General features: G+C 39.5%; 1 protein-coding gene across 1 annotated transcript in view; it reads left to right on the top strand.

Annotated features, from left to right (window-relative positions):
• Window positions 1-27635, top strand: part of LOC137432197 (xanthine dehydrogenase/oxidase-like) — a 289186-nt gene that overhangs the window by 190801 nt on the left and 70750 nt on the right. Inside the window, exons 17-21 of the mRNA XM_078782947.1 lie at window positions 2161-2250; window positions 2458-2627; window positions 2843-2969; window positions 9851-9973; window positions 15436-15535. Coding sequence (XP_078639073.1) covers window positions 2161-2250; window positions 2458-2627; window positions 2843-2969; window positions 9851-9973; window positions 15436-15535 — 610 coding nt within the window. The remainder of the gene's footprint in view (window positions 1-2160; window positions 2251-2457; window positions 2628-2842; window positions 2970-9850; window positions 9974-15435; window positions 15536-27635) is intronic.

Here is a 27635-nt window from a genome sequence, read left to right as displayed (position 1 = left end):
ACAAATTGTTGAATGTGAAACTGTCGGAAGATATACATGATTATGCTGATTTCATGGTAAGATGTACCCTATCTGATTCAGTGTGTGCGGAAAGCAGATTCAGATGTGACTGAGCATAAGGATAAGACGAGATCACATTTTGGAGGGATTGCTAACGGAATTGGGAAGAAGTTCGAGAAAGAAAATTTGTGGCTAAAAAATGAAGTTAATCGTGGCATACACCCTCTTTCTCAAAGAATGATGAAGACATTCTCCCGTGTAACTTGGAGATGAATGCTTACCTTCACCAAGGAAATTTATGTGACCATTTGCCTGGATCACACTGCAACATATGAAAGAAAGGCGATCACTTACTCTTGTTCGAAGGCTTCGAACATTCACCACATCAGAAGTTGCAGGACAACGACATTTTACCTGCAACCTCTGTGAAATGCGGGGACATATGTTATTACTTCACCAACATCCGGGGAACCAGCATGGAGCTGCAAAAAACGGCTGTGCCCTTGTCACAACAGCTGTGCACGATTCTGCTGGTTGCTCCTGGTAAGGACCATGAATGACCTGAACACCATGGTCCCAACATCAGTGTGGATGCATCCGGCATCCCTGTTCCACATCTTGCTGGCCAATCAACGTCACACCAATACTTGCTGCCCACTCACAATGAGGGAGGAGGCAAGTCGACTACAACTGGGTGAAGGCCTTGTTCAGGAATTACTATGGTTTACAGCAAAAAAGTGGCAAGAATGCTACAAGGAGAGCAGGGTCAGTCTATGACTCCGAAATGTTACCACAACAGCGAAATCCTACACGAAGTAGTGCAGGAGCTATGAAGACATTAGGAGAAAATGTTTCATACCAGGATTCAAACACAAGTGATCAGCCCTTCCTTTCAAACAAAGTCAACATTTGTGTGGAGGCAAACGTTTTTTGCCAGATGGTGCAGATGCTTTACAAAACTTGAAAATGAAGTGAAATTGTTGTATCTTGGTGATGGTGAAGTGTTGTTTTGAAAATATATTTGTGATGCAAATGCAATAGATTGAACGATATGGAAGGAGTCAATGACCAACGAAATGTTTTGTGATTCTTGCAGGATGACGGTGTATGCCCAAGGGAATTTGATTACCAAAGTGATTGATTATTTACTTATACTTGTAATGATGTTTACTTGTAGTGATTGATTGTTTACTTATATTGATGTTTAGATTAATGGTTAATATAAACAAAAAACAAAAAGATGAGGGAATTGTGGAAGTGTAACTCAGTGTAACTTATTAATTGGCACTGGTAACTTATTAATTAACCTGGTAACAAAGCAGATACATTTTACATGCAAACTCTGTGAAAGACGAGTTTGTAAATGAGTGTCAGGAATGCGCCCGAACATGATAATCTCTTGTCCACCTGGTCACAGCCCCTGGCTGAAGCACCCCCCTATCGTTTGGTAAACGGAACTCACAACAGGAGGGGAGCGAGCTGATACCAGGACTTGGTACATGCATGACCTCGGGGCATTAGCGGAGAGGGGATTAAGTCCAGTTTGTCCATATAAACGAGAGCAAACGTGGAGTCGACAGAACTTGCTACCAGAAGCTCTGACCAACGGGAGTGGCAGAGGAACATCAGCCGAACGAGAAGGACCATGCAAAAAGAGTTAACCTGATCCATTATATTATGCGGTATTATTTGGTAAATGGAATGAAGTGAATAACCAGTTAATAAACCAGACCTTTTGTAAACCTGTGTCCGGTCATTGGAGTCCTGAGTCTCTCAGCTACAAATTCCCCTACAAGAGTGATGGAAATGAATGTAGAAGGAAGTAGAGGACGGGGAAGACCGAGAAAGACTTGGCTAAAGATGGTGGAAGAAGAAATGTGGGCAAGGGGGTTAACAAGGAGAGATGCAGAAAATAGGGCAAAATGGAGAAGATTGTCATGGGGGCCACAAGGCTAACCCCCGTTCACGTAGGGTAAATGACCTTAAAATGCATGTTGTTGTTTGTTTATGTGTTTCAATTCAGGCTCTTACACAGGTGTGTGTGTGTGTGTGTGTGTGTGTGTGTGTGTGTGTGTGTGTGTGTGTGTGTGTGTGTGTGTGTGTGTGTGTGTGTGTGTGTGTGTGTGTGTGTGTGTGTGTGTGTGTGTGTGTGTGTAACAGGGTAAACCAGGAGATCCTGTGCCAATGAGAGTCAGGAGTGTGCTGGACGAATTCCAGGAAGAACCTATCAAAAGTACTCAACTGTATCAGGTGTCTAGTAATGTGAAAAAGCTTCCTTTTACCTTTAATATTATTTTCAGTGTTCCTCCCTAACCCTTAAATTTCCATGAATATTTACAGAATGTCCAAGATTTAACATGATTGGTCAGGTGGTCAATATGAAAGAGGGTTCCATTGCTGCTTGTGCTTGAGACGATTAGCTAACTCGATTATAATGCTGGTCCTGATTGTTTTCAGGAAGTACCCACAACTCAGGCTTCTGAAGACCTTGTGGGTCGTCCAGTTGAGCATCTTTCTGCTGCAAGGCATGCGACCGGTGAGGCGGTATTCATCTCAGATGAGGTTCCAAGACATGGAGAGCTGCATCTTGCCTTGCTCACAAGCACACGGCCTCATGCTCGCATCCTGTACGGGCTTCAGTATCCCTTTTATGGTTGATGAATTACTATTTGTTGGTTCACCAAGGCCATTTCTGTGCTATTCTGGTCTTATAACGTGGGCTTGGTAGTGAGAAGAAAAAATACTTTGGTGAAAAAGAGTAAAGAGAATTTTAAAAAGGAAAGAGAAATTTGGAGATGGTAAACTCGATGAGCTTTAAATACCTATTTTGTACATTTTCCAGAGAGGTGGATCCTTCTAAAGCGCTGTCTATTCCTGGTGTGCAAGCATACATTGGAGCTGCAGACGTTCCCGGCGACAACAAAATCGGCAGAATTGTAAAGGACGAGGAAGTATTTGCAAAACATAAGGTTAGACGAGTTGCAATAAGATTTTGCCTCAATTTTGGATATATCTATCTATAATTCCAGTAATCTCTGTCTGTACGTTTGTCTGTGACCGCTGTTTCTCGACAACCACGGGTCCGATATACTTTTAACTTGCCAGGTATATTGCTGGGGACCCGAGGATGTGCCTTTTCAAGGTTTCATATTAATCGGACAATTACTTACCGAGCTATGTCCAAAAAACGATTCAACCAATCAGAGAGCAGCGAACGATCGCGTGTGCCGAACGTGGCGGACACACTCTGCCTCGGATGGCACATTTGACAGCGTATTCATTTATTTCACGTTGGAAAACTATGTTGCCGTTAAACTATGTTTTAATAAAGTTTTAAAACTAATAAAAACGAATTTGCGATTCATTCGCTTTCCTGCGCGTTTGTGCACGCGATGGCGATTGCTTTACCAAACTCCGGAAGCCGTTCGCTTTGGACCAAACCATTTCATGTAAATAGAGGGGGGGGATTGTCACCGTACTCGCAAGCCGTTCGCTTTGGACCAAACCATTTCATGTAAATAGAGGGGGGGAATATAATTTTAGATATAGATATAGTACGGGCAATGCCCTAGTTGTCATCAAAGAAAGATGATGGATGATAGTATTGTGACGTCAAAAAAAGAGTCCGATAACCAGCACATCCTGATCATCAAATAAAGATGATGGGTGAGAGTATTGTGACATATCAAAGAAAGAGTCCGATAATTAACCAGCATATCCTGATCATCAAATAAAGATGATGGATGAGAGTATTGTGACATATCAAAGAAAGAGTCCGATAATTAACCAGGACATCCTGATCATCAAAGAAAGATGATGGATGAGAGTATTGTGACTTATCAAAAAAAGAGTCAGATAACCAGCACATCCTGATCATCAAATAAAGATGACGGATGAGAGTATTATGACTTATCAAAAAAAAGAGTCCGATAACCAGCACATCCTGATCATCAAATAAAGATGACAGATGAGAGTATTATGACTTATCAAAAAAAGAGTCTGATAACCAGCACATCCTGATCATCAAAGAAAGATGATGGATGAGAGTATTGTGACATCAAAAAAAAGAGTCTGATAACCAGCACATCCTGATCATCAAAGAAAGATGATGGATGAGAGTATTGTGACTTATCAAAAAAAGAGTCCGATAACCAGCACATCCTGATCATCAAATAAAGATGACGGATGAGAGTATTATGACTTATCAAAAAAAAGAGTCCGATAACCAGCACATCCTGATCATCAAATAAAGATGACGGATGAGAGTATTATGACTTATCAAAAAAAAGAGTCCGATAACCAGCACATCCTGATCATCAAATAAAGATGACGGATGAGAGTATTATGACTTATCAAAAAAAAGAGTCTGATAACCAGCACATCCTGATCATCAAAGAAAGATGATGGATGAGAGTATTGTGACATCAAAAAAAAGAGTCTGATAACCAGGACATCCTGATCATCAAAGAAAGATGATGGATGAGAGTATTGTGACTTATCAAAAAAAGAGTCCGATAACCAGCACATCCTGATCATCAAATAAAGATGACGGATGAGAGTATTATGACTTATCAAAAAAAAGAGTCCGATAACCAGCACATCCTGATCATCAAATAAAGATGACGGATGAGAGTATTATGACTTATCAAAAAAAGAGTCTGATAACCAGCACATCCTGATCATCAAAGAAAGATGATGGATGAGAGTATTGTGACATCAAAAAAAAGAGTCTGATAACCAGCACATCCTGATCATCAAAGAAAGATGATGGATGATGGTATTGTGACTTATCAAGAAAAGAGTCCGATAACCAGCATATCCTGATCATCAAAGAAAGATGATGGATGAGAGTATTGTGACTTATCAAAAAAAGAGTTCGATAACCAACATATCCTGATCATCAAATAAAGATGATGGATGAGAGTATTGTGACTTATCAAAAAAGTCTGATAATTATTAACCAGCATATCCTGATCATCAAACAAAGATGATGGATGAGAGTATTGTGACATCAAAAAAAAAGAGTCCGATAATTAACCAGCCTATCCTGGTCATCAAATTAAGTTGATGGATGATGGTATTGTTACTTATCAAAGAAAGAGTCCGATAATTAACCAGCACATCCTGATCATCAAATAAAGATGATGGATGATGGTATTGTTACTTATCAAAGAAAGAGTCCGATAATTAACCAGCACATCCTGATCATCAAAGAAAGATGATGGATGAGAGTATTATGACTTATCAAAAAAGAGTCCGATAATTAACCAGCACATCCTGATCATCAAATAAAGATGATGGATGATGGTATTGTTACTTATCAAAGAAAGAGTCCGATAATTAACCAGCACATCCTGATCATCAAATAAAGATGATGGATGATGGTATTGTTACTTATCAAAGAAAGAGTCCGATAATTAACCAGCACATCCTGATCATCAAATAAAGATGATGGATGATGGTATTGTTACTTATCAAAAAAGAGTCCGATAATTATCCAGCACATCCTGATCATCAAATAAAGATGATGGATGAGAGTATTGTGACTTATCAAAAAAGAGTCCGATAATTAACCAGCACATCCTGATCATCAAATAAAGATGATGGATGAGAGTATTGTGACTTATCAAAAAAGAGTCCGATAATTAACCAGCACATCCTGATCATCAAATAAAGATGATGGATGATGGTATTGTTACTTATCAAAGAAAGAGTCCGATAATTAACCAGCACATCCTGATCATCAAATAAAGATGATGGATGATGGTATTGTTACTTATCAAAGAAAGAGTCCGATAATTAACCAGCACATCCTGATCATCAAATAAAGATGATGGATGATGGTATTGTTACTTATCAAAGAAAGAGTCCGATAATTAACCAGCACATCCTGATCATCAAATAAAGATGATGGATGAGAGTATTGTGACTTATCAAAAAAGAGTCCGATAATTAACCAGCACATCCTGATCATCAAATAAAGATGATGGATGATGGTATTGTTACTTATCAAAGAAAGAGTCCGATAATTAACCAGCACATCCTGATCATCAAATAAAGATGATGGATGAGAGTATTGTGACTTATCAAAAAAGAGTCCGATAATTAACCAGCACATCCTGATCATCAAATAAAGATGATGGATGAGAGTATTGTGACTTATCAAAAAAGAGTCCGATAATTAACCAGCACATCCTGATCATCAAAGAAAGATGATGGATGAGAGTATTGTGACTTGTCAAAAAAAAGAGTCTGATAAATTAACCAGCACATCCTGATCTTTTTTTTTTGGACAGAGATAAAAGATCATTGAAAAGCCAAAGATTTTAGAACTTCCTTCTTTCATCAATAGCTGTGCTTTAATGGGTCTTTGGCAAAATTTTAAAGTACAAAGTTTTTTTCATATTCAACAGCCTTGATACGTCAATATTTACACATTGGTTGATCTACCTTGAAATAAATTGAGGCTTTTTAAAAACTTGAGTGGAGAAATAAGAATGAAATTAAACAAATTGGAATTTGACTTTGATTGAATGAAAGTTAAAATGTGTGTGCAGATTTATGGCCAGTATATGCCGGTTTTATACATTAACTAGCCGAAAGCACCCGGTGTTGCCCGGGTTCTTTTTGAATGAATTTACTCCTATAATTCAGCTTTTACTCGCGGCCGTAGAAGATTGACTACTATAATTTAGCTCAGCTTTTAATTGCGAAATCGGCCCGGCCCGGCCGAGGTGGGCCTCGACCGGTCTCGCCACCTAGCCTATAACCTTCCCGGGGCCCGTCCCGACATTTTTGGTTCTTTTTGAATGAATTTACTACCATAATTCAGCTTTTACCCACGGCCGTTGAAGATTGACTACTATAATTCAGGTTTTTTTTTTTTTTTTTTTTTTTTGTAAACTGAATCGAGGCTCGTGAAAGAGCTAACATTTATTTCACAAACAAATCAACCAGACAAACAAAATATACAAAAAGAGGGAGCGGAAGACAAGATGGGGAGAGAAGGGGAAGCACACAACCACAACATTTGAGAGCAGGGAGAAGTGTGGGAGGGAGAGGGCTTGGGGGCAGGAGGCGTGGGAAGGGGGGGGGGGGGGGGGGAGAAGTATAAAACACAAGGGGACCGAAATTAGCGGGGGTAGAAAAGATCAAGGTTATGGATGGGGGAGGATAAGAGATGGTGGTGAACAGCTGTTTTAAAGACCTGGAGGGTGGAGTGGGATTGAAGAGAGTGAGGGAGTTTGTTCCAGAGGCGGGAGAAAAGAGGAATGAAGGAGTGAAGCTGAGCAGAAAGTCTTGATTTTGGCAGTTTAACCATAAGAGGGTTGCAGGCAGATCTTGTGCGACCTGTAGGAATATTTGGGGGACAGAGCCCAGAGAGAGCTGGGGGAGCAAGGCCGGAGAGGAGTCGGTAGAAGCTCAGCTTTTAATTGCGAAATGGGCCTGGCCCGGCGAGGTGGGCCTCGACCGGTCTCGCCACCTAGCCTAAAACCTTCCCGGGGCCCTTCCCGACATTTTTTGCATTGGAGGTTTCCTCCTATCTTTCACCGTTCAGGAGATTAGCTTGCACAGACAAACAAACAAAAACTCTCTTTTATATAATATATAGATTTATCTTTGTAAATAAAGTATTGACTCATGGAATAAAGAGGTGATAGAGTAGAGGCAACAACACACTAGCTGTGCTTGTGCAATGAGACAATACGTGACATGAGGAGATGAACCAACAGGTGGAGGAGAGTGAAGAGGAAGACAAACGGAGTAACCTGCGAGTATGCGGGGAGAGGTAAGGGAAGGTTAATGAAGTTATAAATGATAACGTTTAGTCATTCGTATCATAGGGACATCGTGCCATCAGTCAGTGACTCGTTCGGCCCACTGGTAGCGGCATTTCAAACGGGCATGACTCCTGCTAGTGTAGTGCTTCCTGGAGGAATCTTTTCAGGATGACAACAATAACTCGCCGACTCTTTGCGAAAGTTACTGCATGATGTTTAACAGGTAACTAATGTTCAGAGACGGGTCCTGCGGGTTAACGTATTCATCAAAAGACATCATGGGATCTTTAACATCCATCACATAATGTTAGAAGGCTTGTTTTCACGTAAATGTCAAACAATTATATAGGGAGGTTCTCCAGGCCGGAAGAAAGAAGAACAAAGGAGTGGAGGTGAGCAATAAGAATTTATTTTACAAGGTCACAAAGAGAGGGTTGCTGGAAGAACACCTGCAACTTGGAGGGAATGGGTAAGGATGTAAAAGCAAAGGCAGCAAGAAGAGGTGGAAAACAGAAGCCATAAAGGTCTCCATGATGAAAATAGAGCAGAGGGTCTGTGCTTCTTCCTCTTTGTGGGAGATACCAATGATGCTGAGATTTTAATTCCACAGCATCCAGGAGAGAGTTGTAAAAACGAGCAGCACCAACCTACAAGGGGAGCAGCACTCGATGGATCTAGGGGCAAAGGCATTTGTAGTCTGTGAGAAGTGAATATTTACCAGGAAAGATTTGTTACAACAGAAATCGAAGAGTTGCACCTTGTTTGTTGCAATGAATGTTTGCTCTGTAGAAGGCGACCTGAGGGGACGGACTGGCAGAAGAGAGTTGTCTGGGGAAAATCGAGAGCAGCACAACAGGATTGCAGAAGTGCCACTGATTTTGATGACTTCCCATCGCTGAGCAAAGTCAAAGCTGTCTGAACGTTCTCTACTTTTTTGGGAGGTGAAAACGTGTTTGGGAGGCAGTGGGGATGAGGGGGGAGCGTTGGAAAAGAGATTGATGAGTTGTGTGCACAAGCTATGGAGGCAAAGGCTGAGTTTAGACTCTCTGTCGTATCTTGAATGAAGTCAGGTCACGCCAGTCTTTTGGGACTGTCACTGGTAACAGGTAACCCAGTGCTACCTGCCACATGGTGGGGTTGTCGGCGACTAAACCGACACCTCTCACTGGCTTTGCTCGTGGGGAGGTGACCGTGACACCCTGCCAGGACCAAAACAACACCTGACAATGGGCAGATGATCTCCTGTAGGGAGCCAACTAACGGCCATCCAGTAAAGAGATGGTGTCTCCTAAAAAAACAACCATCCGGTTTGGACCGGTTTGCTGCAAAGACTTTAGAAATGGTACTTGCTGCTTCCTTGCTGTGGTCCGAGTGGGCATCGCTGGTACCCAGAGTATCCCAGGAAGTAACAGTAGTGACGGCACTTCCCTCAAGCTCAGTGGCTGAGTTAAGTGTTTGTCTCGTTTGTGTGTGTGTGTGTGTGTGTGTGTGTGTGTGTGTGTGTGTTTGTCAGCTCCATTATGAGCCTTAGCCCATGCATAGAAAAAAAAAGTCAGCTGGAATGGCATTTCAGATGAGGGAGGGGTTGGAGCGACAGACTTGACTGGGGGAAACCAAGACTTTGAGTAAAGATGCGGCTTGGACAGTTTCATCATCAGGTTTGCCAGATAATGTTTCCTGGCTAACTTGAGGATGGATACACTCTTGGTGTGAACCTTGCAAAGTGACTTCTTTCTTGATCTGGTGAACTTTCCATGAGGAAGCTGTTGGAAAGACACTTCCTCATCGCAAGATTCAGTGTACAAGGGTCTTGGTGGTTATGGCAGATGGGATGGGATTTATTTACATTTGTTTGTAAAGATGGATGATGTTAAATTGGTTCTGAAACAGAAATTGCATTTTGCTGCAAAAAATTTTTTTATTTTTAAATATGTAGAAGGCTCCAGGCAGAGACTATGTCGTCCTCATCGAGGCCAGGCCTAAATAAAAGAGCTGCATATCACCTACCTAAAATGTATCACACATTATTATTTATGGATATCATTTACACCATTCTTTATGTCAACCAGGTAACTTGTGTGGGCCAAGTTATTGGAGCTGTAGCAGCAGATTCTGCAGAACTGGCACGGAGGGCTATTGCTGAGGTGCAAGTCACGTATGCCGACCTCGAGCCAGTCATCATCACTATTGAGGTGAGAGCTTGTCCATCAATTAATAACTTAATTAATTATTTTTTTTTTGATTTTTTGTACACAGAATCGAGGCTCGTAGAAGAGCTAACACATTGAACATGAAAACATGCACAGGCACATAAAACATGCAATGAAAGGAACGGGAGACAAGAGGGGAGAGAGGTAAGCACACAAGCACAGCATAAGAGAACAGGGACGTCAGTAGATCTGTGGAAGGGAGAGGGTTGGGAGAGGATGGAGGGGTACACTGCATAAAGCAAATGAACACTACAATGAATTTCAGGAAAAAGTTGGCGATTGAAAGAGGCGGATTTGGGGTGTTTTCACAGGGGTAAAAAAGATCAAGGTTTTGGATGGGGGAAGATAAGAGATGGTGGTGAACAGCTGTTTTAAAGACCTGGAGGGCGGAGTGGGATTGATGAGAGTGAGGGAGTTTGTTCCAGAGGCGGGAGAAAAGAGGAATGAAGGAGTGAAGGTGAGCAGAGAGTCTTGATTTTGGCAATTTCACCAGAAGAGGGTTGCTGGCGGATCTTGTGTGACCTGCAGGAATGTTTGGGGGACACAGCACAGATAGAACAGGTGGAGATAGGTCAGATAAGAGTCGGGAGAAGACAGAAAGATCATCTGCCAGCATCTTGGAAATCAGCAAACATTACCGCTTTACACAAAAAATGTGCAAAAACAGATCCTTGCAACTACAGACCAATCGGCCTGCTCCCAATTATCAGCAAAGTCATGGAATCCATCATTGCTTTGGATATCAAATCCTTCCTCTTCTCCAATGGCTTGATCTCCGATAATCAATTTGGATTCAGACCGGGTCATTCTACTCTGGACATGCTGCTTCTGCTATCTCAACAATGGATGGAGGTCCTCAATGCCAAACAGGAAATCACAGCTGTCTCCCTTGACATATCACGTGCCTTCGATACGGTCTGGCACCCCGCTCTGCTCACCAAACTCTCCTCCTATGGTATCCATGGAAATCTCCACTCGTGGCTTGCGGACTTCCTCTCTGGTCGTAGGCAACGTGTGGCCCTGAATGGAATTCTCTCATCTCCCCTCCTGTTCTGGCTGGAGTTCCCAAAGGTAGTGTTCTGTGCCCTGTGCTATTTCTGGTCTTCATCAATGATCTCTCCGACTCTCTGGAAAATCCTCTCCATCTCTTTGCTGATGACTCCACTATCTGCCGCTCCATTCCTCATCCGTCAGATCGGCAGTCTACAGCCCCCCTCACTCTGTGCAGACTTGGACAAAATGACAGACTGCTCAAACAAGTGGAACATGTCTTTCAATCCTGACAAATCTCACACTCTTACGATGTCTCTCCGAAAAGACCGACTGGAAAACCCTTCCATCTACTTTCTAAATAATCCTCTCCAAGAAGTTCTGTCACTCAAGCTTTTGGGTCTCACTTTCTGCCATGATCTTTCTTGGGAAAACCACATTTCCAAGCTGGCCTCCAAAGCCAGTCACCGACTGGGCATCCTCCGTCGTGCGAAATCCTTCCTTGGCACACTTGAGCTCCTCACCACATACAAGGCTTTCATCCGCAGCTCAATGGAATACTGTTCCCCTCTCTGGGCTGGTGCTCCTGCCTCACACCTAGCTCGGCTTCACACTGTTGAAACCAAAGCTTTCAGAATCATTGGAATCTCCTGCGATGAAGCTAACTCTGAGGGCCTTTCACTCAATCACCGCAGGCAGGTTGGTGGTCTTTCTGTCTTCCACCGACTCCTCTCCGGCTATGCTCCCCCAGCTTTCTGTGCTCTTTCCCCCTAATATTCCTACAGGTCTCACAAGATCTGCCAGCATCCCTCTTATGGTTAAACTACCAAAATCTAGGCTCTCTGCTCACCTTCACTCTTTCATTCCCCTTTTCTCCCACCTCTGGAACAAACTCCCCCATTCCCTTCAATCTCACTCCTCCCTCCAGTTCTTTAAAACAGCTGTTCACCACCATCTCTTATCTTCCCCCATCCAAAACCTTGATCTTTTCTGCCCCCGCTAATTCACCCCAGATACACTTTTTTGAAATTAACACTTCTTTCCTGGAAGTCCCTATATATATATATATATATATATGTATATATATATAAGGACTTCCAGAAAAGAAGTGGGAATTTCAAAAAAAAAAAAAAGTGTATCTGGGGTGAATTAGCGGGGGCAGAGAAGATCAAGGTTTTGGATGGGGGAAGATAAGAGATGGTGGTTAACTGCTGTTTTAAAGAAACACTTCCTGGACTTTCCTGGACTTTCCTTTCCTGGAGGACTTTCCTGGAAGTCCTTGCAGTGTTCATATGTTTTATACCTCTCCCACCTCCCCCCAAGCCCGCTCCCTCCCAAATTTCTCTCGATGTCCCTGCTCTCAAATGTTGTGTTTGTTTCCTTCCCCCTCTCTCCCCATCTTGTCTACCGCTCCCCTTATTTTGTGTTTTATGTGTCTGTTTGACTTTTTGTGTGATTAATATTAGCTCTTTCACGAGCCTCGATCTTGTATACAAAAAAAAAAAAAAGACGAGATGGGATAAATCTGTGCATGAGAGAGAGCAGTTTGCTTTGGAAGAATTCCCAGGAAGAGTTGATGTCAGAGGCATTAGAGATGGGAGACCAGTCCAGATGATTTATGGCTGCTTGAAGACCGTGCCAGTCGGCCTGAGTGAAATGCCAGACTCGTCGATGCTGAGGAGGCTCTCTGAGAATGACCAGAGAGATGTCCACTTTAACAAGCACATGATCAGATGAAGCGATTGGAGCAGAAGAAGAGCAGCAGACATTTGCAGGGAAGTTAGTCATAACCAAGTCTAGAAGAGAAGACACTCCATTGACTGAGGTCCGGGTCGGGAAATTGACAGATTGTGTCAGTCACAGTTGGTCGCAGAAGTCCTTTGCTGAGGTGCCGTGGCAGGTGAGAGAGGTACCCACACCCATCTAGCTGGCATGATGATAGTTGATGTCACCACATATGAGGAAGAGAGAGTTGGGATGAGTAGATAGAAGTTGGTCCATGTTGTCAGACAGCAAAATGTAAATGGAGTCATCACTGTTTGGAGGACGGTACAACACACATATGAACAAAAGGTGGGAGCGGAGAGGAAGCCGTAGCCACAGGTACTCCTGGGGGTGGGGTTGAGAGAGGGCAGTGCAGGGAGAGTGAGGAAGAGAGTTTTTGATAAAGATAGCAACCCCACCTCAAGGACGAGGCTCAGGTCTATCATACTGGAGGAGGGAGTAACCAGGAAGAGATATTAAGGAAGCAGAGACACTGAGCTGTACCACAAGAGAATTATTTTCTCTCAAATGCATTGGATTATAAAGAATGACCGCACTGTGGTCACAACCTGTGACAAAATCTGGTAACAGGCTGATTGGGAAACACGTATTTAAAGCACTCATAAAAGATGAACAGTGTGATTAAGAAACACACATTTAATGCGCTATTAAAAATTAAATTGACGCCTCTTATCCATGTCACCCTTCCCAAGGTTATATCAGAATGAGCTGATTTGGCACACAATCACAGATTGTTTAACCCCAATGTGGGGTCGTTCAAAAAACGCTATTGTTTTTAGTAATCTGCGTAACGCAACACTTGTTTACGTAACCTAATGCTTGATTACGTAACGTAATGCTTGATTACCGTGCGCTATGATGTACCGTGCCTTCTGACAGCCTTGATTAAACCTTACTATTATTCAACATATGATTAGATTTTTCGGGATTCCTCATCGTGAATAACACTGGACCCAAACAAAGCCAATGGAAATTTAATGCAACAACCTGGGCAGTGTATAATCAGAACAGGCCTAATGTGTTAGGTCCACCAGAAAACCAAGGTGGCAGCCATATCATTTCGTCTCTGTGCTATGGTGGGTGGAGTCAAGCGACAGATGTGGGTGTGGTCCGGCAGCTTTTTGACCAATAGGTGCACATTTCAAAAACCGACCCAAACAAGGACCCCCAACAACAATGATGACATCAACACAAAGCTCCTGTCGACCTGCGAAATGTCACAAGTAAAAAGGCCATGAGACTTTGACGATTGTACTGAATGGTATGATTGAGCATATCAACATTACAAAAAGTTGAAGAGAAAATAGACACAAATTTTGGAAATATTTTACTTTGCGTACTCTGAGATTGTATCTCATATTGTTCATGAAATTTTGTGAATTTCCCATTTTTTATTTGGAGGCAGACACGTTTTCCACTTGTGTATCTATAATTGGCTATAAAACATCACATGATTTTCACAACCAATTAGGGACCAACGTCGGCAATGTTGCCTGCACACAATTATTTGGATGTTCACCATGTTTACAAGTTTTTTTGCTTCATGGTGCTTTTTTCATCTGATGGTTACATAATGACTTTCTATGAATTGTCAGTTTTTGAATATGAACAGTAGTCATAGTTTCAATAAATAATTAATCGATTAATTGATTGATCGATAAATAAAAATTTATCCTTTGTAGCCACATCACTTTGTCACTATCGTGTCCAAATATCAGCGTCCGAGCTCAAAAGGTGACTGAGATATTGCCCAGATGAGAAAAAAAAATATATATATTAATAACGAAATTAAATAAATAAGTCATTAAATAATTAAATAATTAATCAGTTGGCTAATAGAATACATAATCCACCACCGTTTCATCAGAATCTGTAACTTTTTTTTAAATTAATCATTTAAGTCATTAATCGATTAATTGATTAATCAATAAATCAAAAATTGCCTTTATAGCCACGTCAATTGGTCACTGCATAGTGCCTCACTGAATTGGGAAACAAATTATTTTAAGGTCAAAATGTCAAAGGTCAGCTCAAGGTCAAAGTTATAAAATCATCAATTTTCATCCAATTGACTTGAAAATTAAACAGCAATTGCATAGTGCCTCACTGAATTGGGAATGCAACTATTTAGGGGTCAAAAGGTCAAAGATCAACTATAGGTCAAACTTCTAAAATCATCAATTTTCATCTGAACAATCATCAATTTTAACCCGATTGACCTGAGCTTTGATTAAGATCATCAACTTTAATTTTAATGAAGTGGACTATTTGATGTATCCATGGCAACTTTTTATTTTGAGGAGGGTGGATTTTGCAAGTACCGTGATCTGCATGACGTCTTATTGTCTTTTTGTTTTTACTCTCAGTGTGAAAGTTCAATTTTGCTTTCCCTTTAATTTGCTTCAAGTGGAATGATTAAAAACTTTCTTTAAGACTTCACTGCTGCAAAAACGAGCTCATCATCATCAATTTAAGTAGACATAGAAAGTAACATCGTGAAATTATATGCAGGACTGGAAATATAAAGATAGAAACTGCAGAATTACATTCACCTCGAGGTTTTGTCCAACTGCAAACATTCAGGTTTGAAATTTTATTGTTTAACATTATGTATTTTTTATCAATCACTGTTAGTTATACTCTGATCTTTGTTTTCATCACCTGTATAGGACGCCATCAAGAATGAGTCATTTTACGAAGTGGAGGGATTGACATTAGAGAATGGGAATGTGGACGAAGGATTTGCAAACTGTGAACACCTGCTAGAAGGTAGGAAGTCGGAAAAACAACTCATAATACAAGAGAAAACTACAACATTTGATAAAACCTGTTTTTTTGGTAGAAAAAGAAAGCAACTGTTATACCTTTATTTTCTAGATATCATATCGATGATTATAGGTATGTACACAGAAAATATAAATATAAAGTTAAAAAGAAAAACATAAGCATGAAAAATTGTTAGGAGTGGAAAACAATTTTAATATTCAGTTTCTGTACATTCGTCTTGTTACTCTTGGTGTTCTCATCCGAGCACTTGTTTCACAAAGTTGTGATCCGAGGTGTGAATCCCTTGAATGGGCATGTTAAGCCGGCTATTGTGTTTACTCGTATCTGCTGGTGGAGATTGAAGATGCTGATATCTTTCATAAGGAGTAGGCCATAGTGTTCTGGTTAAATCCTGGTACACTGATTAAAATCCAAATTCCTGCCCTGATAAATGGTTGGCTGAGATGGAATCCAATGCAGTTCCAGCACCTACATAAATGATGCAACCACACACAGGTGCTCCAAATGAAAAACAAATCTCATATTCTGTGTTTATTTGTCAATCGCATATTCTGTGTTTATTTGTCAATCTCATATTCTGTATTTATTTGTCAATTTCATATTCTGTGTTTATTTGTCAATCTCATATTCTGTATTTATTTGTCAATCTCATATTCTGTATTTATTTGTCAATCTCATATTCTGTGTTTATTTGTCAATCTCATATTCTGTTTATTTGTCAATCTCATATTCTGTGTTTATTTGTCAATCTCATATTCTGTGTTTATTTGTCAATCTCATATTCTGTGTTTATTTGTCAATCTCATATTCTGTGTTTATTTGTCAATCTCATATTCTGTGTTTATTTGTCAATCTCATATTCTGTATTTATTTGTCAATCTCATATTCTGTATTTATTTGTCAATCTCATATTCTGTATTTATTTGTCAATCTCATATTCTGTATTTATTTGTCAATCTCATATTCTGTGTTTATTTGTCAATCTCATATTCTGTATTTATTTGTCAATCTCATATTCTGTATTTATTTGTCAATCTCATATTCTGTATTTATTTGTCAATCTCATATTCTGTGTTTATTTGTCAATCTCATATTCTGTGTTTATTTGTCAATCTCATATTCTGTGTTTATTTGTCAATCTCATATTCTGTTTATTTGTCAATCTCATATTCTGTTTATTTGTCAATCTCATATTCTGTGTTTATTTGTCAATCTCATATTCTGTTTATTTGTCAATCTCATATTCTGTGTTTATTTGTCAATCTCATATTCTGTGTTTATTTGTCAATCTCATATTCTGTGTTTATTTGTCAATCGCATATTCTGTGTTTATTTGTCAATCTCATATTCTGTTTATTTGTCAATCTCATATTCTGTGTTTATTTGTCAATCTCATATTCTGTGTTTATTTGTCAATCTCATTTTCTGTATTTATTTGTCAATCTCATTTTCTGTATTTATTTGTCAATCTCATATTCTGTGTTTATTTGTCAATCTCATATTCTGTTTATTTGTCAATCTCATATTCTGTGTTTATTTGTCAATCTCATATTCTGTTAATTTGTCAATCTCATATTCTGTGTTTATTTGTCAATCTCATATTCTGTGTTTATTTGTCAATCTCATATTCTGTGTTTATTTGTCAATCTCATATTCTGTTTATTTGTCAATCTCATATTCTGTTTATTTGTCAATCTCATATTCTGTGTTTATTTGTCAATCTCATATTCTGTTTATTTGTCAATCTCATATTCTGTGTTTATTTGTCAATCTCATATTCTGTGTTTATTTGTCAATCTCATATTCTGTGTTTATTTGTCAATCGCATATTCTGTGTTTATTTGTCAATCTCATATTCTGTTTATTTGTCAATCTCATATTCTGTATTTATTTGTCAATCTCATATTCTGTGTTTATTTGTCAATCTCATATTCTGTGTTTATTTGTCAATCTCATATTCTGTATTTATTTGTCAATCTCATATTCTGTGTTTATTTGTCAATCTCATATTCTGTATTTATTTGTCAATCTCATATTCTGTGTTTATTTGTCAATCTCATATTCTGTGTTTATTTGTCAATCTCATATTCTGTGTTTATTTGTCAATCGCATATTCTGTGTTTATTTGTCAATCTCATATTCTGTGTTTATTTGTCAATCTCATATTCTGTATTTATTTGTCAATCTCATATTCTGTGTTTATTTGTCAATCTCATATTCTGTGTTTATTTGTCAATCTCATATTCTGTGTTTATTTGTCAATCTCATATTCTGTGTTTATTTGTCAATCTCATATTCTGTGTTTATTTGTCAATCTCATATTCTGTGTTTATTTGTCAATCTCATATTCTGTGTTTATTTGTCAATCTCATATTCTGTATTTATTTGTCAATCTCATATTCTGTGTTTATTTGTCAATCTCATATTCTGTGTTTATTTGTCAATCTCATATTCTGTGTTTATTTGTCAATCTCATATTCTGTGTTTATTTGTCAATCTCATATTCTGTGTTTATTTGTCAATCTCATATTCTGTGTTTATTTGTCAATCTCATATTCTGTGTTTATTTGTCAATCTCATATTCTGTGTTTATTTGTCAATCGCATATTCTGTGTTTATTTGTCAATCTCATATTCTGTGTTTATTTGTCAATCTCATATTCTGTGTTTATTTGTCAATCTCATATTCTGTGTTTATTTGTCAATCGCATATTCTGTGTTTATTTGTCAATCTCATATTCTGTGTTTATTTGTCAATCTCATATTCTGTGTTTATTTGTCAATCTCATATTCTGTGTTTATTTGTCAATCTCATATTCTGTGTTTATTTGTCAATCTCATATTCTGTATTTATTTGTCAATCTCATATTCTGTATTTATTTGTCAATCTCATATTCTGTGTTTATTTGTCAATCTCATAATTCTGTATTTATTTGTCAATCTCATATTCTGTTTATTTGTCAATCTCATATTCTGTGTTTATTTGTCAATCTCATATTCTGTTTATTTGTCAATCTCATATTCTGTATTTATTTGTCAATCTCATATTCTGTATTTATTTGTCAATCTCATATTCTGTGTTTATTTGTCAATCTCATATTCTGTGTTTATTTGTCAATCTCATATTCGGTATTTATTTGTCTATCTCATATTCTGTGTTTATTTGTCAATCTCATATTCTGTATTTATTTGTCAATCTCATATTCTGTGTTTATTTGTCAATCGCATATTCTGTGTTTATTTGTCAATCTCATATTCTGTGTTTATTTGTCAATCTCATATTCTGTATTTATTTGTCAATCTCATATTCTGTGTTTATTTGTCAATCTCATATTCTGTGTTTATTTGTCAATCTCATATTCTGTGTTTATTTGTCAATCTCATATTCTGTGTTTATTTGTCAATCTCATATTCTGTGTTTATTTGTCAATCTCATATTCTGTGTTTATTTGTCAATCGCATATTCTGTGTTTATTTGTCAATCTCATATTCTGTTTATTTGTCAATCTCATATTCTGTGTTTATTTGTCAATCTCATATTCTGTGTTTATTTGTCAATCGCATATTCTGTGTTTATTTGTCAATCGCATATTCTGTGTTTATTTGTCAATCTCATATTCTGTTTATTTGTCAATCTCATATTCTGTATTTATTTGTCAATCTCATATTCTGTGTTTATTTGTCAATCTCATATTCTGTATTTATTTGTCAATCTCATATTCTGTGTTTATTTGTCAATCTCATATTCTGTGTTTATTTGTCAATCTCATATTCTGTGTTTATTTGTCAATCTCATATTCTGTGTTTATTTGTCAATCTCATATTCTGTGTTTATTTGTCAATCTCATATTCTGTGTTTATTTGTCAATCTCATATTCTGTGTTTATTTGTCAATCTCATATTCTGTGTTTATTTGTCAATCTCATATTCTGTGTTTATTTGTCAATCTCATATTCTGTGTTTATTTGTCAATCTCATATTCTGTGTTTATTTGTCAATCTCATATTCTGTGTTTATTTGTCAATCTCATATTCTGTGTTTATTTGTCAATCTCATATTCTGTGTTTATTTGTCAATCTCATATTCTGTGTTTATTTGTCAATCTCATATTCTGTGTTTATTTGTCAATCTCATATTCTGTGTTTATTTGTCAATCGCATATTCTGTGTTTATTTGTCAATCTCATATTCTGTGTTTATTTGTCAATCTCATATTCTGTGTTTATTTGTCAATCTCATATTCTGTGTTTATTTGTCAATCGCATATTCTGTGTTTATTTGTCAATCTCATATTCTGTGTTTATTTGTCAATCTCATATTCTGTGTTTATTTGTCAATCTCATATTCTGTGTTTATTTGTCAATCTCATATTCTGTGTTTATTTGTCAATCTCATATTCTGTATTTATTTGTCAATCTCATATTCTGTATTTATTTGTCAATCTCATATTCTGTGTTTATTTGTCAATCTCATATTTTGTGTTTATTTGTCAATCTCATAATTCTGTATTTATTTGTCAATCTCATATTCTGTTTATTTGTCAATCTCATATTCTGTGTTTATTTGTCAATCTCATATTCTGTTTATTTGTCAATCTCATATTCTGTGTTTATTTGTCAATCTCATATTCTGTGTTTATTTGTCAATCTCATATTCTGTGTTTATTTGTCAATCTCATATTCTGTGTTTATTTGTCAATCTCATATTCTGTGTTTATTTGTCAATCTCATATTCTGTGTTTATTTGTCAATCGCATATTCTGTGTTTATTTGTCAATCTCATATTCTGTGTTTATTTGTCAATCTCATATTCTGTGTTTATTTGTCAATCTCATATTCTGTGTTTATTTGTCAATCGCATATTCTGTGTTTATTTGTCAATCTCATATTCTGTGTTTATTTGTCAATCTCATATTCTGTGTTTATTTGTCAATCTCATATTCTGTGTTTATTTGTCAATCTCATATTCTGTGTTTATTTGTCAATCTCATATTCTGTGTTTATTGGTCAATCTCATATTCTGTGTTTATTTGTCAATCTCATATTCTGTGTTTATTTGTCAATCTCATATTCTGTGTTTATTTGTCAATCTCATAATTCTGTATTTATTTGTCAATCTCATATTCTGTGTTTATTTGTCAATCTCATATTCTGTGTTTATTTGTCAATCTCATATTCTGTGTTTATTTGTCAATCTCATATTCTGTATTTATTTGTCAATCTCATATTCTGTATTTATTTGTCAATCTCATATTCTGTGTTTATTTGTCAATCTCATATTCTGTGTTTATTTGTCAATCTCATATTCTGTATTTATTTGTCAATCTCATATTCTGTGTTTATTTGTCAATCTCATATTCTGTGTTTATTTGTCAATCTCATATTCTGTGTTTATTTGTCAATCTCATATTCTGTGTTTATTTGTCAATCTCATATTCTGTGTTTATTTGTCAATCTCATATTCTGTGTTTATTTGTCAATCTCATATTCTGTGTTTATTTGTCAATCTCATATTCTGTGTTTATTTGTCAATCTCATATTCTGTGTTTATTTGTCAATCTCATATTCTGTATTTATTTGTCAATCTCATATTCTGTGTTTATTTGTCAATCTCATATTCTGTGTTTATTTGTCAATCTCATATTCTGTGTTTATTTGTCAATCGCATATTCTGTTTATTTGTCAATCTCATATTCTGTGTTTATTTGTCAATCTCATATTCTGTGTTTATTTGTCAATCTCATATTCTGTATTTATTTGTCAATCTCATATTCTGTGTTTATTTGTCAATCTCATATTCTGTGTTTATTTGTCAATCTCATATTCTGTGTTTATTTGTCAATCGCATATTCTGTTTATTTGTCAATCTCATATTCTGTGTTTATTTGTCAATCTCATATTCTGTTTATTTGTCAATCTCATATTCTGTGTTTATTTGTCAATCTCATATTCTGTGTTTATTTGTCAATCTCATATTCTGTGTTTATTTGTCAATCGCATATTCTGTGTTTATTTGTCAATCTCATATTCTGTGTTTATTTGTCAATCTCATATTCTGTATTTATTTGTCAATCTCATATTCTGTATTTATTTGTCAATCTCATATTCTGTATTTATTTGTCAATCTCATATTCTGTATTTATTTGTCAATCTCATATTCTGTGTTTATTTGTCAATCTCATATTCTGTGTTTATTTGTCAATCTCATATTCTGTGTTTATTTGTCAATCTCATATTCTGTATTTATTTGTCAATCTCATATTCTGTGTTTATTTGTCAATCGCATATTCTGTGTTTATTTGTCAATCTCATATTCTGTGTTTATTTGTCAATCTCATATTCTGTATTTATTTGTCAATCTCATATTCTGTGTGTATTTGTCAATCTCATATTCTGTGTGTATTTGTCAATCTCATATTCTGTGTTTATTTGTCAATCTCATATTCTGTTTATTTGTCAATCTCATATTCTGTGTTTATTTGTCAATCTCATATTCTGTGTTTATTTGTCAATCTCATATTCTGTGTTTATTTGTCAATCTCATATTCTGTGTTTATTTGTCAATCTCATATTCTGTGTTTATTTGTCAATCTCATATTCTGTGTTTATTTGTCAATCTCATATTCTGTGTTTATTTGTCAATCTCATATTCTGTGTTTATTTGTCAATCTCATATTCTGTGTTTATTTGTCAATCTCATATTCTGTGTGTAATGTCACTATAATCCACGTATATCATTTATTTCTTGCCTTGTCCAGCAAGTAAGATAATTTTATAAAACGTCATGCGTGAATGAATGAACCTTATATGGTAGTGTGTATTTACCACTGTGAGATATTTAATGGCAGACAGTTAAGATTACTGAAAATCCTTTTTTTGTATACAAAGTCGAGGCTCGTATAAGAGAAACAAATAAAACACCAAGACATAAACAGAAAACACATAGAAATCTTTAAGTCAGGAAACAATATCTCGCTACTCTCAAGACTGAACTCTCAAACCTGTCTCCTTCCTTCAAATCAAAATGTCTCCTCCAAATGTCTCCTTCCTCCTGGTGGCGTCTGGTCAAATCTCTTTCTGGTGTTTGTCTTTCAGACAGCTGTTCACCACCATCTCTTATCTTCCCCCATCCAAAACCTTGATCTTTTCTACCCCCGTTAATTCACCCCAAATCCACTTTTTTGAAAGACTGACTTCTTTCCTGGAAGTCCGAGCAGTATCCATGTGTTTTATACCTCTCCCACCCTCCCCCCCCCCCCCTTTCCCCGGTTCCCATTCCTGCTCCCTCCCACCCCACCCCCCCAATCCCTCTCCCTCCCACAGATCTCCCAATGTCCCTGGTCTCTGCTGTTGTACTTGTGTGCTTCCCTCTCTCTCCCCATCTTGGCTCCCGCTCCCTTTATTGTATGTTTTGTGTGTCCGTTTTTTTTATGTGATTAATGTTATTTATCTCTTACACGAGCCTCGATCTTGTATACAACAACGACAAAAAAAAACATATGATAAAGGGAGCAGGAGACAAGAGGGAAGGGACAGAGAGGGAAGCACAACAGCAGCAGCAGAGAACAAGCACAACAGCAGCAGCAGAGAACAAGCACAGTGGTAGATCTGTGGAAGAGAGAGGGTTGGGGAGGGTGAGGTAGGGATGGGGGAAGGGAAGGTACACGTACACGGTATAAAACAAATGGACACTGCTAGGAATTTCAGGAAAGAAAAACGGAATTTGAAAAAGGTGGATTTGGGGTGTATTGACAGGGGTAGAAAAGCCTAAGGTTTTGGATGGGGGAAGAGATGGTGGTGAACAGCTGTTTTAAAGACCTGGAGGGAGGAGAGGGGTTGAAGAGAGTGAGGGAGCTTGTTCCAGAGGCAGAGTGAAGGGGGAGGGGGTGGACAGAGTTAAGCAAAGAATTGGAGGAGGTGGAGGAATGAGTTGGACGAGAGAGGAAGCGCAGAAGAGGCAGCTTTGTGGATGAGTTAGGCAACTATGAGGAGGCGCGGTGAGAGGGGACACTTGAATGGGGAGCGGTGATGGGGGAGATTTGAAGGGGGAGTTTTGCAGGGGAGGGGTGAGGAAGGAGATTTGAATGGGGAGGGGGAAGTTTGAAAGGGAGGGGTAGGGGAAATGTCGTGATGAATGGGGGTAGGAAGGAGTAGAGGGAGGGGACATGGAGTGGGACGCTGGTGTGTTGTACAAAATGAGCGATTAATTAAATACAAACATCCATTACGAGTTTGGGTTCTTGAAACGTTCAAGTCGGATGTACGTTTGAAAATGTTACAGTTGGGGTGACACAAAGGCGGGTTTAGGGAATGTCGAAAGGAAGAACAGTATGTGTTGGTATAGTGGGAGGATTTGTTTAAAACAAACTTTTGAAGAGGATAAAGAAGAGTGAATTATAATAGAATAGAGAATTCAACATGGGACAAAAACGAAATTGAAACATTTTAAATGGCACTGTGAATACCTCAGGGTAAGATGTGGAGGTGTATAAAAGCATTTGGTAGGTTCAGCGTGAGCGGTTGCCTTTTTTAAAATATATTTATCAGTTATTACTATTGTGGGTTAGGTAAAGAAGTAGAAGAGGAAGAAAAAGAGAGAAGAGTAAAGCAAAAGCTAGAAGATATTGTTGCAGACGTGGTGGTGGATGTTATTTACCGAGCGGTTTGGTATGACCACGTCTGCACAAGTTACCCGATTATACCCGAACGTTGACTAATCGCGCTACGCTAGGTCAATGAAGGAAAAGACACACGGCTGGGATTAAAATGACACGACACCAGGGTTACGGTTCTCAAGACCTCCGGAGGAGGTTATATTCGTTCGGAAGGTTAGATTACAACTACAAGAGGGACAGCAAAGGAAGATAGGCACTTAGACACAATCTTATATTATTCCCGACAGACCACAGAGAAACAGGACAAAAACTGACTCACACGGGGATTGATGGCAAGGAAAGCGGGTATTCGATGGCCAGCACAAGGTGCACCTTGTGCTCAGGGACAGGATAGCGCGGCCCAAAAGATGCAGGAGGTCTCTCAGCGCTCGGAGGTGGCTCTCTTGTCTTCTCAAGCTCGGGGCGCATCTGACCTCACATCCGGTAAGTCGCTGCGTATATCCGGCGGGGAGTGACACGCCCTCGGCTCGTTAGCTCCGCCCCAGATGGAATCGGCTCGTTGCTTCTCATTGGGTGCATGCGGGGGGGTTACCGGCTCCGCCCTTGACGAGGGGCTGACAGGGAGCCCCTTCGTGGTAACCCCGTGGAGCGCATGGTCATGGCGGCTAACCGAGCTGGTGGGAGGACGCACACTCCCCCCGCGCGCCGTGGTTGTAGTTGTTGTTGTAGCTGTAGTTGTTGTTGTTGCTGTAGCTGTAGTTGTTGTTGTTGTTGTTGTTGTTGTTTGGGGAAGAAGATGGAAGGAGGTATGGGAAGGTCCTAAACTCACTACTGGTGCCATATAATCACATTCTGGTGCAACGAAGAGTCAGAATTAATGGAAAGGAGTCCTTAACTGACATAGACTAAGAATAACTAGCAAGATGTCCGAAAGTTGTCTACGTGAGATGCGGTGGACCTGGGCACGACATTTAATGGGGGATAAAGGGGAAGGTCGGTTCTACAGAGTGTTGTTTACAGACAATGGGACTAGGGAATGGGGGATTGGGGATAGTTGGGGAGTATTGGGGAAATAGGGGAATATTTACAAGCGGATATGGAGGCCAAATTCCATATTCGCAACACTGCACCCTTCTCTACCCTCGGGGCGTCCCGACCCGATAAATTTTTACCTACTTTAGTGTGGCACGCAATGTAGTTCCCTCTACTATTAACTCTACCCTGAGTGCGACAGTTTTACAGATATTCACAAATGAGTAAATATGTCCCCCTGCGACGTTGCACCCTTCTCCTCACAGAAACACACCCACAGGATAACCGAATCCGGAAAGAATCCTCAAACTAAACATACAGCCGGTAGGGAGCATTATTTACACAAGACTACGCTGATATTTACACTATGATCCAGGACCTGTTTTTGGAGGAACACATGCAGATGTTATGCATAGAGAGAGCACGCATGCCAGCATCGATACACCAACCCACGAGTGCTCTGTGGCCTACGGCCTTTAATAATGTGCAGAGCACCCCTTCCAAGCATCAAGCACCACCCCATCACACAGTGAGCACCATCCGGTGCACCAATAAAGTGTTTATGAATCATTGTGTGGTGTCGCAGCCGGCCGATGTTCTGCCGCTGGTCTTGCCTTCGTGTGGTGCACTTGGCCTTCTTACTTCTTTCAAAAATAAAGAAAGGCGCCAACCGCGTCCATTTCTCTATTGTGGCCGTCAGGGGGCCAACTGTTAGTGGTTCACCTTGTATGGCATCGGTGCCACGTTGACCCATAGGTCCATCCACGGGTGGTGCTTGGCCGCATAAGAACCGCGGTCCATGGTGGGTGGCCACAAACATTGCGGTCCATATGGTGTATCGATCCAGGCAGCAAACAGCGAAAGTGCAGGCCCACAACTGCGAAGCCAGCACCTCTCTCTCCTCTCTCTCTACCCCAAAGCCAGATCCTCGGAGGTGGGAGACAAAAGAAGAAGACAAGTGAGTAAGGTGGTAAGGGCGCAAAAGTGCACGCAATACAAGATGATGCACACTGGGGGCACATGGGAACCAGGTGAGACAGGTACGTTCCTATCGTACGCCCCCCCCCCCCCCACCAGGTAACCTACATGGCCCCTCCCTTACCCCTTACTGTATCCACAAAACACAACACTACCCATAAACATCTACTTTACAAATCAACAAACATCCCTACTGTCTTCCCCGTTCCTCCCATAAACCAAATTCGTCTTCTCTCCCTCCTAACCAATCAAATTTGCCATTTTCAACTCTCATCAAAATTTGCCATCTCCAACTCAACATCAAAATTTGCCATTACCAATTCATCATCAGTCCCTCCTAGGGAGGGAGAGATGGAATCACCCCAATGTCTCATCCACGTCGTGATGCGTCTCACAAATCCTCACAGCAATTCTCATTTCCTGCACACAGAACAAAGAAAACACAGGTGTGGAGTCATCATCATCACCACAGGTAAGTGGCTGCGTATGGTGCGACAGGTTCATCAATCCTAACTATCTCCTAAATGACTTTAACAACTTTACACTACCCGGGGTCTTTCTCCGGCCAAACCATTGGCCCTCTTACACTATGGGTTCTAAAAACCAATTCCCATTGGCCAAACTGTGGTGCTCTTCAATTTGGGGTCTCACTCCCCCGATTCATCTCCCGGTGCCCTCGCACAATTTCTGGGCTGTGGCGTGTACCTCTCCCAGTGGGTCTACCCACCTGCACACCTCCACCACTGCAGTTGCCTCCGAGCTTACCTGCTCCTCACCCTAACCTAACTACCTGGGGAAGGCCCTCTGGCTCTCTCCCCACTCGGTGCCCTCTCTGGCACTGGGCTACCCGGGTCCGTCCTCCGGATCCTCGGGCCCCATCCACAACTCTACCGGCTCCCAGAGCCCACCTGCGGCCTCACCTGGCCGACATCCTCACAGTGGTGGAGTGCCCAACCAACTACACACACTAACAGGCTACACGCCCAGCCATTTCCACAACACTAATGCACCCATTCACAACACCATTCTGCAACCGCACCACAAATGCCAATTTCCAACCACAATTTACCTATACCCTCTACCTAACACTTACACTACCCGCCCCGGGTACTCGTGAAAGGGGTCCACTCTTCCCCCATCCACACCTTCGCACCATGCACACCACTCCGTACCACTTACTCCAACTCTCTCCACACACCTGTACTTGCACACCTGTGCTCTCACACCTGGTGCCACCTGCACCCTTCTCTCCCCAAGCGCATTCGCACTGATCCACAACACTCACTACTCACACACTACTCCACACACCTGTCCAGTTGCACACCTGTGCAATCACACCTGTTCCATCCTCACACAGCATCATCTCATCTAACTACTCCCCTCTGAAACTTGCGCTTCCCAGTCGTCCCTTTAAACTATTGCGCTCCCTCGTCATTATCATCCATACTAATCTACCTGCG

The sequence above is a fragment of the Myxine glutinosa genome, chromosome 8 (assembly GCF_964187855.1).
Source record: "Myxine glutinosa chromosome 8, kmMyxGlut1.1, whole genome shotgun sequence".
In the NCBI taxonomy this organism is placed as follows: domain Eukaryota; kingdom Metazoa; phylum Chordata; class Myxini; order Myxiniformes; family Myxinidae; genus Myxine; species Myxine glutinosa.
The sequence above is the reverse complement of the archived record's forward strand: the minus strand, read 5'-3'. Positions and strand labels throughout refer to the sequence as shown.